At 36.7% G+C, this 19,920-nt stretch overlaps 1 protein-coding gene across 2 annotated transcripts in view; it reads left to right on the top strand.

Moving 5' to 3' along the window:
- WDR7 (WD repeat domain 7) overlaps positions 1 to 19,920 on the top strand; it is a 232,722-nt gene that overhangs the window by 166,573 nt on the left and 46,229 nt on the right. For both annotated transcript variants that reach the window (XM_088152672.1, XM_088152671.1), the window contains 4 exons: positions 1,950 to 2,136; positions 14,202 to 14,319; positions 15,792 to 15,941; positions 18,662 to 18,744. In XM_088152672.1, the coding sequence (XP_088008798.1) occupies positions 1,950 to 2,136; positions 14,202 to 14,319; positions 15,792 to 15,941; positions 18,662 to 18,744 (538 nt within the window). The remainder of the gene's footprint in view (positions 1 to 1,949; positions 2,137 to 14,201; positions 14,320 to 15,791; positions 15,942 to 18,661; positions 18,745 to 19,920) is intronic.

Here is a 19,920-nt window from a genome sequence, read left to right as displayed (position 1 = left end):
TATAAACCCCGTGTTCATAATTGGTATGCTTTTTATATTGCTGCTTCAGAATGGACAACAAGAATGGTTTCTTTTTGTCAAAGAACAATGTATGCATACTGTAGTCTTCTCGGCCTGCTGTCCCTCCTAGTATAGCACATGCTCTATGAAAATAAGGAATCAGGGTATCTAAAGAGAACGGACAACCGTGAAATCATTTCCATTACTCTGTCCAGCAACAGCAGCCACCATTCCAGCAGGCTGCAGCAGAGCCAAGGGGGAACACAATGGCACACCGTTTTTCTTCTCGTTTTTCTGATCTATTCCCTTGCAAGATGGTAATACTTTTCGTTCAGACAGAACAATGTTAGAACTTTGCAACCCACTAGTGCTAAAGTACTTTTTAATTTCTTCCTTCAGCATCTGAGTGATTTGTTGATCTTTTGTAAATCAATTTGGGATCCTTTCCTGCTGGGAAGTTCGAAATGTGTTGAATAGTTATAATCAGGAGTTTTCATGTGTGTTTTCTAGTTACACCCTGTTGACAGGTGGTAATGGGGATGATATCTGATAATAGTTTATTTGAAATAAAATTTTGGAGCGAAAATGTATTATAGTTTTTATGCAGTCGTTTAATTTCTGGAGCATTTCGGGTATAGGAAGGTATCCATGGGATATGTGTGGTCCCTGCCACAATAGCTACCTCGTCTGCCTCTTTAAACATTGCTGCTTTAATTTTTGAAAAAATGAATAAATGGGAAGCTGGCATGTTGTGACACAATAATCCGTTGTAATCTATTTACCAGAATGCACCGCATAAATAAAAGTATATCTATCTAAAATAACCTTGGAGGGTAAAAAGAGTGGGGAGGTAGGAGGGTGTGGTAGGGACCATTCTTACCAGTTTGTCACCTCATTTTGGAGTTACCAGTTGGTAACTTCCCACATTTACATGACAGCCATTAATGTCTAGACAAATCACATGCTATTAAATTTCAAATTTTTATTTTATTTTATTTAAAAGATTTATATGGCTAGCCATCTTAAAACCACAATCCTAGGCAGTTTACAACAGTTATATAAAATCAAACATCATGAAACAATAAAAGGGGGGGGGGAGTAAAAGAAATGTGCCCACTAATCCAAAAGTTCCCATTTTTGCCTTCCTCAAGTTATTTTTTTTTGATAAATTAACAGAGAAAGGGAATGGGTTTAGAGATGGAGAATGGATTGGTTGTGCCTACCTTAATTCTTTTAACCTAAAATTGAACAGCAATATCTATAAGAGCACCCTTGTTTAAAGTCTCCTGAGATTTTTATTCATTATTTGCTCTAAAGATTTTCCAATCATAGAAAAATAATTTTTAAATCAGAAGTGGTCAGATTTGTTGATAACTTTTTGAGCTATTTGCAGTAGGTAAGTAAAACTGTCTGACTCCCAGCAATTTCCATACAGCAAGTAAAGGTCAGGTTAAAAGAAATCTCATAATTGGCCTTCTGCTTACCATTTATCTCAATCCTTCTATTTCCCACTTCTTAAATGAAGACTAATTATGGTTTTGTTTCCCAATTTGATATTTCTAGATGCCTTGGACACTAATCCTAAAATCATGGATTATGTGATGTTTAATTCCACATAACCTAAGGGCTCTGGGTTGGGAAAAGCTGGAGCAGAGTTTTGTACAGGCCATAGTATGCTGTAAATTAGAATCCCTTATCTCTCATAATGCAAATATCTGTACATATAGCTTATCCCATCACATGGTTCGTGGAGTATAATAAGGAATTGCTTTCCTTTTTTTTTTTTTTAAATATCTGACTCCATTCTTATCTGAGCCACCAGTTAGCAAAGTGGGTAGGAGAACTCTTAACAAGTAAACCCCATAAGCTTCAAATCTGCCCAAATCATAATACCCCATGCTAGACCTTGTTTTCCTAACTCTGTCTTTCTAACATATCTTGTATGGCAGGCAAAGCTTTGACCTATCTTCTGCTGCAGCCTCCCAGTCCCAAGCTTCCTCCTCATAGCACCATCAGAAGAACTGCCATTGATCTCATAGGAAGAGGGTTTACAGTCTGGGAGCCTTATATGGATGTGTCTGCTGTGCTGATGGGCCTCTTGGAACTCTGTGCTGATGCTGAAAAGCAGCTTGCAAAGTAAGTGTTCATCCCTTATTTGATTAGGAAGTAGAGATGTTTTATATGATGGGTCTCTCTTGTTTTTGATGGAGACATTTGGATCAAGTTTGCAATGGTCCAGTTTTTGATGGGCTGTCATTTCGATGAGCACATTTCACCAGTGCTTCAGACCCTCCACTGGCTTCTCATCTGCTTCTGGGTATAATTTGAAGTGTTCATTTTAACCTACAAAGCCCCATATGGCTTGGTGCCAAGCTACTTTCAGAACTATCTCTGCAGCCAGAATTGACTCAATTCATTTGTCCTGTGAGAAATTTCTTAATAGTCCCCATACTGCAGTATGAAGGGGCTGAAGCACACCACTATTATTTTACATGGCTGTGCCTGTACTATGGAACAGCCTCCCAGTTCATATCAGATTAGCTTCCAGATTGTTGGCATTCTGGAAAGATCAAGCTGTTCTGGAGGGCCTATGGTAAGTGAGAAGATGCTGATGTATGGTTGCTTGTTTTTGTATCAAATATTTTGTATTTCATATTGGTGAGTTTTAGGACCTCTTATCATTATTATATATAATTATTTTATAATATATAATAATATATATATATAAATATATATAATTATTATTATATAAATTATTATATAAATAAATATATAATTATTATATAAATAAATATAATATATAATATTATAATATTATAATATTATATATATTATCTTATCTACCATAGATTGATATTGTGTTACTGGTTTTTATTGTAACCCATGAGAATCCTGTGATTATTGGGGGGGGGGGGAAGAGGAACATTTTTCTAGACTACATCTGTATGGAAAATATAATTTAAAAATTTGCTTAATGAAATCTTGATATCCTAGCTTTCAAAAAGTTCAGAGAGTTCCTGATCTCTTGCAGAGAAACTTCAGTTGCAAGCTTTGTCGAAATTCTTAAAAGAACTATTATTTTCACATTTTAATGGGCAGTTTTATATATTTATATTCCAGCAGATAACAAAACCACAGATAATTGAGTTGGGAGTGGGGTGGGTTAGATTCTGGGGCCTATGGTTGTCCAGATCCTCCCACAAGACCTTCCTTTCTCTTCCTTCCATAAAGGCAGATTGTATACAGATAACCTTTACTATTTTACTATTTTTAGTATTCCTTCTTACTTGTTTGTGGTGGACCTCACTGGATCACACTAGTTGTGAGGTTCCATGTACCTTCCTTGTGGCACCCGGGTTTTTTGGGGGGGCAATTTATTCAGTTGGTGATGGAGGACGTCACCCTGGTCATACCACATGGCTCATGCTAGCTTCTCCTCTCTATGCGGTACTTTGACAGTCTTGTGGGAGGCATCTCTGAGATTATGCAGCTGGATGCTGGTGTTGCCTGCTAATTGTTCGTGGCAATTTCTGCAGAGCAGAGAATGCAGTGTAAACCATGGGACTTAAGCAGAACAGCTCCCTCTATAACCAGCCAGGCTAGTCACTCCAAAGAAGGCCAGCTGTCACAACTAACAAGATCCACTACAAACAAGCAACGAGAAGCAAATATAGGAAGATAGCAGAGATAATTTGATTGTAATCCTTAAAAACATGCTGGAAAAGCAATTCCGCCATCCTGTGCATGTAGAGACAAAGCCATGAATATAAGAAAACCAATACAGGTATATCAACTTGGTCTTTGTTTATCAACTTGAGATATCTGAAACAAGGAATAACAAGCCTGTGGATAACAAGGTCCATCTATGTACAGTGCGCAGGAAAGTTAAACACATCCCATTTTATATACACAGGGAGAGTATATTGGACATGTGAAAAGGGCCATAACCGATCATACTCTAATTTATTACTGTGATAGCACAGTGGATATACTGTAATCATAAACCATTATGAAAAACCAGACATTCAAATTTCATATGGTTTACAAAACTGTTAACATGGTGTAACAATCTTCTTGTGTAAGCTAAAGGTAGATGCCATTACAAATTCTGATTTTTAAAAAAAAACTTATAGCAAGATTTTGATTTTTTTTAATGCAGAAAAATTATGATAGGGAGAAAGATCTGTTTGCAGTAATATTTCAAGAAATTCACATGTTTACGGTTGTAATTTTTCAACAGTACTAGCATAATTGCATGTGTCCATGTGAGCATGTTTTCTTACTACAGGTAGTCCTTGTTTAGCGACTGCCTCATTTAGCAACCGTCCATTGTTACAGCAGTGATGAAAAAGTAACTTTATGACCAGTCCTCACATTTACGACCTTCACAGGTCTGTAAAGCAACGGAAAGCTGAAGTAAGATCATAAGCCCAGTCATGGTTTCACTTGGCGACTGCTTTGCTTAACGACAGAGTTGCTGGTTCCAATTGTGGTTGCTAAACGAGGACTACCTATATTGTAAAAACATACCAAGACAACTTCTTTTTGCATTTAACATATACTTAATGCAAAAAATATTTAAATAAGTAATATGTCTAATTCTAGAACCCAAGCATAGAATTTTTAAAAGGTACTAAAAATTATCCTGGACCATGTATATAAACAGTTTCAGTATCATCTCTTAAGATGTGTTGCATGGAAATATGTGAACATGAAGATAAACAGGCAAATCTAAAAAATGATAAATTCTTGAGAAAAAAAATAATCAATAAAACTATAAAATCAAAACAAACAAAAAAGATTTTTTTCTCTTTTCCAGTGAAAATAATTGTTTCTCATAGACAAAGATATAAAAATATTGGGCAGTTATCACAGTGATTAGGTGATCCAAGCAGTCCCCCAGACGTTTTTAGCCTAACTGTGCAAAAATTGTATCATTACTTAAATATCTGCCTGCTTTTTGGAGGATGGAAGAATTAATAATTGTCCTTCTGCTCACATTCTCCAAGCTATGAAAAATCCTTTTCCTGCTGATGGTTATGTAAGCCATTAAAATTAGTGTTCTCTGTAACTTAAATCATCTGAATGCTTAATTCTTGCCTAATAAAACATGAAATTCTTAGACAATTGTTATTATACTAGATAAAAACATAATAAAATATAATATCAAAATGTATTTTGTATTTTAAAATTTATATTTCCCTCTATGGTAGGGTGGACTAATCAATTAAAGTCATATGCTGGGTTTTACCTCTTCCAATCATGCACAGCTAAGGTGTGCCACATCTTTAGATCTTTGTGTCTAATAGAACAAAATTTTGATTGTTACCAAATTTCTTCAATCTGTTCTAAAATCTCAGAAAATGTTTTAAAACTCCAGATAACTGTAATTTCCTATTGTGTTTTTCCCATTGTCTTCCAAAAATGTATTCAAGACCTGTTATTCAATGTTGAGCTTTCTCTAAGAGTTTTCCTGTCCAACTAGTCTTTGCTAATGCAGACAACATATGTAGCTTGTCTCCTTTAATTCTTTGTCCCTTTGCTGAATTATTTTAGCATATGGTACAATGATGCTGCTCATTAATATTAATTATATTTAAAATTTCTACCCTGCTTTTTTTTTAGTGTGTACTCAGAATCGCTTACAAAAAGGAAATAATGCATTAAAATGCAATGTTAAAAACAATTTAGAAGAATTGTAAAAGTAGAAATCATTAAGGTCATTATAAACATTTTGAGTGACATAATGTAAAATTGAAGATTATATCCTGTATCTCATAGAGTGTTATCATTTGATATTACTTATTCAGAAAAAAAAAGAGACTAGAACATCATCTCTGGAGCAAGAATTATGTTTTTGATCTGTGCAATGCTTGCTTAAAAATCATATTCCAAAGCTTGTTTGATGATGATGAAGATGATGATGATGATGATCCATCATGTAAAGTAATATAGGTTTGTTATAATTAAAAAAAGGATTTGATAATATATCTTCAGTCATTTTTCCATCCGACCCATTTGATATGCTTTTTTCCTATCAGATTTTTAAAGTTTCTAAGATAGCTGTTAAGTCTCTATTAATTGAGCGCAAATCAAAGTTTTCCAATTGTTTTTCTGAAAGACTCATAGTCGCAACATACGTTTTCCTTTTTCATCTAGAGTCTCAATACATTAAAAAAAATTGGTGACTAGGCAAAAAAATAAATGTTAATTTATGTGAATTTGAGCTTACATGAATTCAAATGAAATTACAGGTTTTAAATTTTGATTCCTAGATGTAATCCTTTTATTAAATTACCCACTTTATATTATGACATATATGCCATTCCAAAAACATTGAAAGCAGATTATTTTCTCCAGTTCAGCAGTGGTGTTGCTTTGTAGTGCATTATTCTTGCATTGTTGTTGTTCTTGTTGTTAAACATTCTCAGTACGTTCCATAAATGAACCTGGTCATTGTTTGAAATCCTCAAAGGATGCTGACACCAGGCAGGGATAAATTGCAAGGCATCTACCAGTGTTTAATTTCTGGTTTCAGTGAAACAGGAAATAAGTGTGTGTTGTTATTACCAAGCTGAAATACTCAAGGTAAAATATTCTTGTCTCCTTAGGGAAGAGCTAGACTTGCATGCATGTGGGTGTCTGTTTTGAATAGAGCTTCCATAAAGAAAAAGTATTTTTCAAGATGCTATTTTAGGCTCCCTAGTATACCTCTAGCTGTCATAAAGATTAGTATTGCTCTCTGTATACAGAACTGCTGAATAAATGAATGTATCAGCATGTAGCCTTGAGGAGACCAATGCAATTTTCATCATGATAAATTGCATAATAAGCGAGAAAGTGTTTGCTTATTAATCCATAACAAGATTTAGATTGAAAATGGCCTGTTACATCCGTGACAGGTACTGTACTGACTGCAGATTGACTTAAGAGGGAAAGAAATGGAGCAACAAAGTGTACAGGGGGTTAAGTGTCCATCTTACCCTCCCGGTGCCCTGCTGAGTTGCCCCTTTTTTGTGCCTGATTTACCGTGCACACAATAACAGCGCACAGCTGCCTCACTTCTGTCTGTGATGTTAAGCATGGTTTATAAAGGAGCTTTTATGTCGAGCGTGTGGTTCCGAGGGGGAGGGAAAAAAAAATCACTTCACATTTATTGACAAAGGAAAACACATGCAGTGTTTATCTTTTTGTGTGTTTGGTGTGTCCATCTGTGTGTATGTGTGTGTGCACGCGCGCGCATGTGTTGAATAAAATACATTGCTAAGCTGTAGTGTGCAGAGAGCTTTGAATTTCTCCTTCTGCAGTTTGGCAGTTCTTTCTCCTTGCCATCCTGTCCATTCTCACCTCCACCCCACCCCTACCTTCTCCCCAGAAAGGTTAGATTATGGGAAATGTGTTGAGTTAATTGTACAGGAGAATTAAGAGCACTGTATTTTTCTAGCATTAATTAAGCTTTGATTCTGTGCTCTGAGAGATTATAAAAATCTTTCTTACCCGTAATTTCCCTCCTTTCAGTTATAAGCTGCAGTTTAATTCATATTACTCGGGCACAGTTTGTCTAATGCACCATTGTGTAATTAAGCAGCAACATATATTTATATATTCATTTAAATATTTGATTGACCTAAGGAATTTGTCAATACTATTTCTGTGTTGCTCTTGTTCCTTTCAAGAGAGCTGGGTGGAAGCAAGAACATTTCCATTTTCAAGCTAAAATAACCAATTATAACAAGGAATCTGCAAGATTCTGATAATATGGAAATGTACAAAATATACATATCTGAATATGAGATGAAACCCAGAAGCCTGGATTTAGGAAACTCAGAATTCTAGTAGTTATGATTCTGTGATTTCCTAAGCAGAGAAAAATCAATCATTTGGGTCTAAGTCAAGCTGTAGTATTTTCAAATGGGAATTAAGGGATGATGAGGAAAATCCATGATTTTTCTCATAATGAGCAGAAACTTCAGTGACCTAATGGTGGAGCACTTTTAATTTTTTTTTCTATTTATAATGAGCCCTCCATTTGAGAATTCTGGACATAATTCAAGAGTTGGTATATATTTTCTCCCTCCCTCCCTCCCACCCTCCCTCCCTCCCAAGAGAAATGACTATATTTTAAAGAGGCATTAGGCAACTTGGTACCTCTGGTGACCAATATGCTTGCAGACACTTCTCTTCCTGTTTACCAGGTTCACTGGCGCCTTTTTATTCTTTCCAACCCAACCAAATATAAAGAGGCTCACGACTTTCAGCAGGATAACCCTATCCAAAACCTGAACAGAATTTGGTGTGGTAGGAGAAGCTAATGAAAAGAAGAGCAATGGACTAGATTCAGCCGGGGCAATGGTGAGAAATATCATAGAAAAACTCCCCTGGTACATACCTAAGGAATAGCCAGTTGGGTAGTGGTTCACAGTGCTGTTGATTCATCCATTCTCGGCTTTCTTCCCTCCTGATCAGGTTACGCTTCTCTCATGCTTCCCAGCACATATGTTCAGCTAAATACACAAGGAGAGAGCAGAAATACACATGCACGCAAACATAAATGTGAGGTGTTACTTTGTTATAGAACAGAGTACATGTACGCTACTGGTAAAGAAGTGGAATAAAATTCAGAAGCCATTCTCTGCATCCTTGCCCTCCATTGTTATTCATTCCTACTTAATGGAATATTGGAAATTAATTAAATGTGGCTGATACTCGGTCCAATTTTTCTGTCCATCAGCAGGTTAATTCACCAAAAAATGAATAGAATAGGATCAAATTTGGTATGGGAGGAGAAATCAGCAAAGAAAGATTAGGTTTGAAAATGGGCCAGATCATGCTGAGGAGGGCCACAGAGGAAAAAAAGTCCCCTAGTGCATCTCTATCATCTTAAATTACATTTTAGGAATTTGTAACTGACAAATGAAAAGGCATGAATGATTCCCCAGAACTCAGTAACTGACAATTTGCCAAATTCTTTTTAATTTCTTTTTCTTTTTTACAATAGCAAACAAACTGTTCTCTTTTGCTTTTGTTTACCATCTTTCCTGGTGTCTCTCTTTCACAGTTTTTAAAGGATAGCAGTATAAATGCAGCTGGCTACCTTCTTTTTTTTAAGATTCAGCTGACCTGTGAATTCGACCTCTTGATGAAAGCCACTGACTCTAAAGGTTCTGTAACTATAATACGGTCAACTTCTTTAAAGTTGCCAGGAGTTTCTCCATTATTCTGGGGCAAAAGAGGGGATTTCATGCAGTAACAAGTAAAAAATCCTGAATGTACTATCATGGTAAACCAGTGGAGGGTCATTTTAAGCTACATAGGATTAGCTTCCTCTGATCTTAAAATGAAGTGAATACAACAGAACATTTTAATTCATGTATATTAGGCACCTTACTTAATAAGTTAGTTTATTAGCTCCTTGCTGATCAACATGCAACTCAAGAATTGAAACATCAGATTCAGATGGTGTGGTCTTGCCTTATTATTGTTATATTTTGGGGCTGAAAGGGTTATTAATATGACCCTAGATCAATTGCTTCTTGGCTATATCTCTAGTATTTGGAATCTATCAAGATATTAAAAACTGGTGTTTTTGGTCATGGGGATTAGCTAAAAGAATTATAATACAAAATTTGAAGGTGAAATCTACACATGATTTGGAACAACAGATGGTTGATGTGAGGATTTTGCCAACATTTGAATGGAAGGGAATGTGACCAAAGAAGTCATTCTGTTTATAATCTCTTTTTCCAGGGCCTTTGTTTCTCCCTCCATATTATTAGGATGATTATACTTATGTCTTTGTTTTCTTACTTAGTTTAGCAAAATAAAATTATAAAAAATAAAGGTGAAAATTCCTAAGAATATCTGAACCCTCCCTTATCAATAAATATTGCATTCAGATAGTATATTTGGGATTGCTACAGAATATTTTGGAAAATAACATTCATATAACTGAAAATAGACTCACACTGAAACCTTAATTTACCAGACTTTGAACTGAACAGACAAAACATCCGTGTTCCTTTATGTTATTGCATGATGGCATCATGATGCAGATTACATATTTTACATCATATCACTTATTTAATAATGTCATCATGTAATTTTTGCTATCATGTTATCCTGTAAATAGCAGAAGTAACTACAGTGATGTATTCTCCAGTGTAGTTGACAGTTGGGAGTAACTGTCCCAGTTGGTAACACAATATAACAGTGATATCGTGTGAATGTAAGAAAACTGTCCTGTCCCAGGTCAATTTATTTGCACCTCCAGCCCACAGTCCTCTCTTCTGATTCTTCTGGTTTGGGGTTTGGTTTGGTTTTGCTTTTTGTTTTTTGCTTTTTTTCTTTCTCAGCTGCTCTCTGATCCCTTTGACAGCACTGAGTTCTCTCTAAGCACAGCAGATGCTCTACTATTGTCTCCATGATCATTCCCCGAATCCATACATACAAGCTACAGTGATATTTATTACTTTACCATCAGCAGGTTTCTTGCATAACAGAAATCTTGAGCGTGTGGAAGGCCCTCTTTGTATTGACCATGGAGAGGAGTAAAATCCCTCAACAAAAATACAACTGTAGGGACCAACTCAGCACCCCCTTGTTCATATTAGCTTTGCATCTGCTTCTAATTTGGCCCTCGGTCTCAGTGCAGTGTGCCTGCTCCTTCATGCGCAGTTCTTGCTCTGATAGACCAGCTGGCTCAGCTACAGGAGGGGGCTAATCTCTGGCCACATACTAACACTAGAGAGTGTCATTAATGAATTAATAAGGAGCCTGTTGCTTTCAGAAAAATCCATGCCTTCCCATCAGGAAGGGGGAGGATAGAAAAAAAAAAACACATTCTGATATTTTTTAGTTCTGAAAGTCATAAAACATGAGAGAAATATATTAAGGAAACTGTATTTTAAATTATTTGCTTCTTTCTGGTGTTTCTGCCCAACATCCACCCACCTCTACTCTGCCCCTCAAAGTTTGTCCTTATAAAACATTACAAAGCTCATCATATTGATGGAGGAAAATGATGAAGAAAGATTCAGATAGACTCAGATTTTGAAAGGAAATTTAAAAATTGCGTGCAGCTTTAGACATTAAAAGTTATACTGTGTCTCTTATTGGGAATAATAATTAATGGATTCAGTAAAATTTAAATTGATAAATTTACAAGGCCAAATTATAATCAGTATGCTGAAAGTTTTGAGATCATTTTGATTCTGGTTGTACACAGTTTTAAAACATGAAATATGTCTTTCCCTTAAAACAATAAGTGGCATTTTTAATTCAGTTTGCCATTTGTTTGATACTTTACTGCCTCAGAAAGATTAGTATTTTAAAGTTTTTGTAACATGCATGTTTATTTATTTGTTTGTTTGTTTATTTAATTATTAAATTTGTATGCCGCCCATCTCCCCCAACGGGTAACTCTAGGCAGCTTACAGTTAAAATCAAAAACCCATAAACAATTAAAAATACCCCATAAATAATTAAAATCAATTAATCCATTAAAAATCAACTGTTTATACAAAACAGCAGTGAACCAGTTAAAAGACAGATGCTTTATGTTTAATAGTTACCAGTCCTATTTAAACTGTTAACTGATTGGACAAACTGATGCTTTGCACATTTTGTTGACAGTAAACTTTGTAAAACCAAATATAGGTAGCCCTCACTTGTCAACTGCAATTGGGACCAGCAGCTCCATCACTAAGCAGCATGGCTATAAAGTGAAAAATGTGAATGCGCCCAACTTATGATGGCAGTTTGTCAGTTCCAGCTGTGGTCATGAAGCAAATCACCACAGGCCGTTAAGTGCGACGTCATGTGACTGACTTGCAACTTTTTGCTGGCTTCCCCATTGACTTTGCTTGTCGAAAGCCGCTGTGAAGGTTGCATGTGGCAGTCACATGACAGCGGGACACTGTGATCATCATAAATGCACGCCAACTGCCAAGCACCTGAATCACAATCACATAACTGCAGGGACACTGCAATGGCCACAACTTTGAGGACCAGTCGTAAGTCTCCTTATTCAGGGCCATCATAACTTTGAACAGTCGCTGAATGAATGGTCAGTAAATGAGGACTACCTGTAGGTATTACTCACAAATAAGTCAGCGATGATCATCTGAAATTCTGAAAAATCCAAGGAAAAAAGAAACAACATCTATTATTCTCATTCGTGAAAAATCCTTCACTCAAATTTATGTTTCCCTTTTCTTAAGTCTTAGTTCAATCTTTTTAAAAAAAATATGACTCACATATGAGGTTCCTTCCACCAACAGATAATGTTCCCAGGATCAGAGTTCTCTAACAATCATTATATGCTGGATTATGCTAATTGGCACTGAAAGTCCCTAGTGGATAATCCATAGTTCAGATGTGACCCTAACTCATGATATGTGTGCATTGCGGCTGTTCCTCCTCCTGCTCAGCTGATCAACTCTCAGGCCTCCGGTGTGGAGGGGAACAGACCATTCTTTGAAAAAGCAAATAGTAAAAGAAAAAGAGTATCTTAATCAAACTCACTGGAGACTGGGAGGGTGGGTTTACACCTACACTCAGGTCAGTGATCCCAATGTAGGGAGAACTAGAGTCTTTATGTATGTGTTTAGGAGTGTGCTCTCACTCTGGCTTCTGTGCAAGTAGAAGAAGATTGCTTACACCTTTAATGAGTAAATGTGAGTTCTCCCTTTGCATAGCTTGACTCACATCCTAATAACTACAAGAGCACTGCTGTCAAGGAATGGTGGCTTTCTTGCCCTTTCTTCTCTACCACAATCTGTAGCTTGCCCCCTCCTCCCAACTACTGTTCCTATGTGTCAATGAAACCTCAGGAATGGTGTCGGATATGCCATAGGGAGCTACAGATGGAATGGGAAGTTGGCAGAAATTTGGTCCCATACAGAATAGCCTCTCATGGTTGGGGTCAAGGTTTGATGATGCTTTTGTTGAAGTCATGCACATTCTGCCTCCTTCCCTTGTTCCTTATTTAGACCAAACTGTCATTTCCTCAATATGGATATCACTACAGGACATTGAGGAGGAAATCAGTGGATGTAATGGAAGGAGGAAATACACGTCTATGCATATATTGTACTCCTATATTCCCAAATCTTAGTTAATTGTACAATATCTTCTAATAATTATATAGCCAAATACTACTTTGAAGCATATATCCACGTAGATTTTTTAACTGGAAATAAACTAGAAGCTGTCTAATTGTGGTCATCACCTGAATGCTGGAAAGAATCACTTACTATAATTTTCAAGGTACCTTATAACCATCAATTTTTGACATTTTTATTTTTAATGCTGTTTATGCTTACCCTGCCTAGCTTTAAGCTGCAAGTGTGCTTTTGGGAGGACATCAACAGCTTCTAGAAATTTGGCTCCCCAAGCTGTTGCACCCACTTAGAAGGACCTGCATGAAGTCATTCACATGGTCAAATGCAGTGCTAAAGACTGCACAGCCAATAGAATAACAGTTCTGATCAGTTACTATCTGAAGTGTTTGAATTTGATCAGAATAGCACATTTTCTGCTTCCTGATTCCTAATATGTAAGAGAAAAGTAATTGGATATGTGAGAAATAAGCAGTTATTCTGTCTTATGATTTTATTCGTCCTGGCAATGCACTATAAGTGATATCAGATCTAAGGACTGGATTTGCTATGAAGGGCACCCTTTTTTTAGAATAACTATACTTAAAGATGACTTAACACAGTGTGCCCATATTGAAATCAGTATTTCCAGTGTCAGCTATCCCAAAAATGTAGTTGGTTAACTGGAATAGTAACAGTGGCAGGGTTATGTACATATTATGTCTTAAACTTTAGCTGAGATATAAAATGTGTGTGTGTGTGTGTGTTTGCATGGCAGTATATATTTGTGTTGATCTTGGTTCTTGATATGTATTCAGTACTACAGCTAGATAATTTGTTAACAAGGCCTTTTTAACACTTTGGACAGATGCACATACTGTTTTCAATCTTCACGGTTAATTATTTGATTTTGTATTAGTTGCTAGAACACCCTGACTTCTAATCACTGCTCATTGTTGGAAGTCCATTATATTCTAACTGTTTGAGTGCTCCCGTTGACCTTGAACTGACATTATAAGCTGTGTCTAATCTTTTCAGTCTATATTTCTAATGCTTCTTTTCTTCCTCCCCCTACCCTTCCTTCTTTGTCTGATCTCTGATTAGCATCAAAATGGGGCTGCCTCTGAGTCCAGCAGCGGACTCCGCCCGCTCTGCACGACACGCTCTCTCCCTCATTGCCACGGCCAGACCACCCGCTTTCATCACTACTATTGCCAAGGAGGTAAGCAGAAGATCTTTGCACATGTTGGTTCAGAAGGAACAGCACCTTCATTGTTTAGCAACAAAAAACATTTGAGAATCTATTTACTTTTTTCCTTCATTTAAAAATGGCTTTATTTCATATATATCTGAATTTGCATCTATGCATACAGAATGCATACAAGAGGTTTTATATGTGAATGTCTCACAGTTGCAATGCCTATACACAACATATGCAATTTTTGAAGTAGGAAAGAAGGGAGAAACAATGCTTCAGTCAGGCTTTATATCTACAAAACAGATTGTATGTACATGTTTATTAGAGTCTCTTGGGCTCTAGATTGTCAACAGATTGTCAACTATATATGGAAATGGGATACTGCCATATGTTTATGTAATATTTATTTTGTCACTTTGTAGTTTAACTAAGCACCAAATCTAGGATGGTGTTATGCAGCTAGGAAGCAAGATGGATTCCCAATACCGCTTACTGATGTTCTTAAGACTAAGTAAATGGGCAGCAATGGAGAATCAAACTAGTCTGCTTCCCTATACTCAAGACAATAACAATATATATATATATTAATATATAGCTCTAGCATCTTTGTTCTTCCCTGCTTTTATACGAAACATTTTATTCATTTTTTGTAATATTTATGTTTCAAATTTGTCACCACCCATCTCACTGTGGGGTGACTCTGGGCGGTTAGATGTACCAGGTAAATGTAGGTAATTACCCCATGTCCGTACAAATATAAAAAGGTGTCAATTGGAAGACTTAACCTAGCTAACTGTGTTGAAGAGGATACTAACACACACAGAGTATTTCCTAATCTACAGTGACAGTATAATTTTGACCTAATTGACTATAATGTTCCTAGAATAAGCCCATTTGCCCAATTAGCTTATGCAGAATACAGATTGTTAGTTGTGTAAAAATCCTTTGAGAGTATGTATTGTAAATTAGAGCTTCCTTTAAAAAAAAAAAAAAAAGTCCTTAAACTTTCACAAATTATTGTGAATTAATTGATAGAAATAATCCAAAAATCCATTGGGAATAGTTCAATATATGAATTAACTACTGTTAGTATTTCTAGGTTTCACTAAAAGTGTAAAATAAAATTGGTGATTGGTGAATGCACCATTTGCCACAATTTTTAGATTGCATTCACACTAACATTCATTACCAGTACTCCTGAGCACATATATGTTCTAGTTAAATCATGTGGAACAATAATCTGCATTGTGTTAAATGAATATATATTTAGGCTCATGTGCACTGGTAACTTATTAAGAAGTATGGTTGTGGCACTGAAAACTTTGTAAGGTTAACAGACTGGACTATGTATACACACAACTGGCCTATGTACACATACCAAAAATAGAGTAACAAATAGAGCCTTAACTCGTCATCAGTTCTGCTCGTGATTGCGAACCCATGAAATTTTAATAGAAAATATTTGCAAGCACTCCTCATTCCTCTTGTTTTTGTAGGTACACAGGCACACTGCTCTTCAGGCCAATACACAGTCTCAACAAAATGTTCATACCACCACCTTGGCTCGAGCCAAAGGAGAAATTCTGAGGGTGATTGAAATCCTTATTGAAAAGATGCCAACAGATGTTGTGGATCTCCTTGTAGAGGTATATCAATATTTTATTACGCTTCTATGTTAATAACAGTTGGTGTTTATGTTTGAGGTTATCCCATATGGAAGAAGATAAGTGCCTTTTCATTGGCCTACCTGTTGGTACGACAGATCACAGTCATTGCAAATCATTTCAAAGACATTAAATGATTTAAGTAATCACAAAAGGTCAGCATTAATTTGTATGAGCAAGTCTTGTCAGACTAATCTTATTTTTAAAACAGTTGATTGAATCATTTTCTTAATAGATTGTGGGAATGCTGCAGATAGAATATATCTTGATTTCAGCAGAGCATTTGACAAAGTGCCACAAAGCATTCTGATCAACTTAGTTAAGTGAGGTGATATCTAATAGGTGGGTGTAAAACTATTCTCAGAGCTGGTATTCCCAAGCACATTTAACTGGGTTGGGGGAAGTAAGTTAGAGTCTCCTGTAAATATCCTAGCCCAGGTAACTGATCTAGTCAGTTTACCCTGAGGTGTAAGTCTTGCTCAAACAGCTTACTGGGGGAGACAGTTAACTCAACATTTCCCTATCTAGAGATTTGAAATACCAGAATGCTTGTGCAAAAACTGGAATTCTTAGGTGATGGCACAAAATTGGATTGGGTAGCTACCTATACAATGATGTTTCTAGGTTAGAGAAGAAGACTAAAAACAACAGAATGAAATTTGATAGAGACAACTGCAAAGTCCATCATCTGGGAAAAATAAACCAAATACATGTTAATAGGAAAGGGGAAACCTAGCTTGATAGCAGTATGTGAGAAAAGAGTATAGTTGATCACAAGCTGACTCTGAGTCTACAGTGTGACATGGTTGCTCACAAGGCAAAGGCAATTCTAACTGCACAATAGAAATAATTTTCAAATCATAGGAAGTTGTATTCTGCATTGGTCAGTCCCCACTTTGAATACTATATATGTTCTGGGCATCATATTCTGAGAAAGATTCAGACAAACTGGAACAGATTCAGAAAAGGACACGGATGATATGAATCCTGGAAACTAAGCCTTATGACAAGAGACTTGAGGGAACGGAGTATGTTTAGCTTGAGAAAAGACAACTGAGTGGGGATATGCTATCACTCTTCAAGAACCTGAAGGCTTGTTAATTTACAGGAAGTTGGATTCAGGCTGAATGATAAGAAAAGCTTTCTAAAAGGAAGAACAGATTTGACAATGGGCCAATTACCAGAAAGTTACTCCCCTTCACTGAAGCTGTCCAAGGAGAGATTGGACAGCCATCGGTTGGGAATCTTTTCACTTGGAATCTTGCACTAAGCAGGGAATCAGCTACTGTAATCTAAATTAATTAATTAATTAATCAATCAATCAGTCAATCAATTTATATGCCACCCATCTCACTATCGGTGACTCTAGGTGGCTCACAGGTAAAAACGTAAAAACATTTAGAAACTACAAAATATATTAAAAGACCACAGACAAAGTTAAAAGATGGAGCATCCTCAAGGTGCCAGCCACCTCCAATGTTGGAGCCCCCACTGGATCCCCAAGTTAGTCAGCAGAGCCAGATCTTAAGGCTCTTCTGGAAGACCAGAAGAGTGGGGGCCAACCTCACCTCTGGGGGCAAGATACTCCACAGGGCGGGGGTGATGACAGGAAAGTCTCTCCTCCTAGACCCTGCCAGTCTAAATTCTCTAACTGATGGGTCCACATCATGCCTTTCCTGCCAGACCAGGTGGGATGGGTTGATGTAACAGGGATGAGATGGTTCCTCAGGTAATCTGGCCCCATGCCATCAAGGGCTTTAAAAGTCATAACCAACACCTTGAATTGGACCTGGAAGCAAACTGGCACCCAGTGCAGCTCATGCAGCAGAGGTGTTACATGCACAGCCCTAGAGGCGCCCATAACTGCCCACACTGCCACATTTTGTACCAACTACAGCTTCCAGATACTTTTCAATGGTAGCCCCATGTGGAGCGCATTGCAAGAGTCCATGTGAGAGATGACCAGGGCATGAGTGACCGAGAGAAGGTTATACTTTTAGATGCTGTATAAAACAATATTCACGGCTAATTTAATTTAAAGCATTGCTTTGCATGCAGAATACCTATCAATTCAGGTTTCTCTACCGCTGAAAATTATATCTGAAACTCAGAAAGCTGCTAATAATTAGCATAGATAATACTTGTGCTAGACGCAAACTTAGCATAAGGCAGTTGACATTGTTACTAATCACAAGTATATATTTTCTTCATATGCATGCTATGTTTAATCCATGGAAGCTATTTGTATCCCAGCATTAACACATTTGCATTCTTTTTGCATGTAACAGCTGAATTCCTACATCCTGGCTGTTGCATGTTTTAAGTCTTGTAATTCAGAGGCTGCTTGAAAGTCTTTGATATATGAATTTTGTTGCATGTGATTAGAATAATGCATTGGGTATGGTATGTTAAGCTTCTTCACTTTGTCTGCCACTGGAAAGCACTTTCCATTGGGATTCAGAATGATAGCTTCTGCAACAGTTCTAAAACAACCTCCTGAAAATGATTTGAAGAGTTTTCAAATTATATTTGAATTCTAATGTTACTACTGTTGTAGCAGCGTTCCTGCTATATATATAATAAATAATTATAGTTGGAGTTTTCTTTCCTATGTTTTATTATGGCTCCTCAAAGTAAGATTGCAGAATACTGTTATAAAGATTTAATTATTTTCAACAATAATTCATTGTTGTTATCCATAGGTAATGGACATCATCATGTACTGTCTTGAAGGCTCGTTAGTCAAGAAGAAGGGACTGCAGGAGTGCTTTCCAGCCATCTGCAGGTAGGATCACAATATGAACATGAGAGTACCAAAATTGGTAGTAAACAGTTTTTACAACAGGTATCAATTTTGTCCTACACTGAGGTTGTCGTCTCTTGACATTCAGCCAAACAAGAGTCTGCCCCAGAAAAGTTACCTAAAGGATATTAAACAATGTAATCCATGGGAGGAATGTCAGGTGGTATAATCCTAGCTATTGTATCCCTTCATGTGTTCCCCATCATTGGCTCAGGAAAGGATGAGGGCAAGAGCAGGAAGCACTGTGCATTTCTCAACATTTGGTTTCATCTGAATTTGAAGCAGTCTAGAAAACATTGCTCAGTGACAGCAGGAATATGAACATGGTACTGTCATATTGGATATTGTTTTGTTTTCCCTGCCTGTATTCCACCCAACTTCATAACTTGCAGAGTGGATACATGTCAGCTTGATATTAATGTTCTGACAAGTAAATACATGTTAGGCCAGGTAGCATCAATGGACTAGATAACTAACAAAAAGAAAAGATCAAATCCTGAGGAGGAACAGCAGCCTGTATGTGATGGACTTCAGAGTTAAGCTAGTGTCATATGAAAGTATGAGGAAAAGAACCATGCCATCATGGTATGTGTATATTGCTGCTGTAATGTGTAGTATTGTACTAACTTAAATAAGGACTACTACAGCACCTAGGTGATCTCAAAAATATTTGTAGGAGAATTGACTCTTTTATAGTTTGCTTAATAACAGGGACCAAAATACCCATCAACTGGATCACAAATTGTGTTTATTTCAGTACTGGATGTTACAACAACTAACTTAAAAAGGGATGGGTTTGTGACCCCCTTATATAGGTCTGTACAAGTCAAACTATACATGTAATCCATAAGGTCAGAGGTACTGAGATGATAAAAACTACAAAGTCGATGGTGTATTGATAAAACAAAGGCTATGTGTTTTAGAATAAATGTTACTATTTCATGTGTTATCTCCCTTGGCCTTGCTTCCCATAGCTTTCCTCACCTTTAGGTATCCCTTCTTGTTATCAACATTCCTTTGCCTTCTAAGCATTTTTAGAGCTGAACTGGTATTTTTATTGCTTCTCTAAGGAGCCCAGGAAAGGTAAGAGGAATAATCTACTTAGCCTAGCTAATGCCACTTTCTCCTTCATTCCCTTCTTTAGAGCTTTGGAGTGCT

Source organism: Python bivittatus, unplaced genomic scaffold, assembly GCF_059951505.1.
Source record: "Python bivittatus isolate LINGU-HERP-01145 unplaced genomic scaffold, Pbiv_v1 ctg000570_np1212, whole genome shotgun sequence".
NCBI lineage: Eukaryota > Metazoa > Chordata > Lepidosauria > Squamata > Pythonidae > Python > Python bivittatus.
Note: the sequence above shows the minus strand (reverse complement) of the source record. Positions and strands in the feature narration are given on the sequence as shown.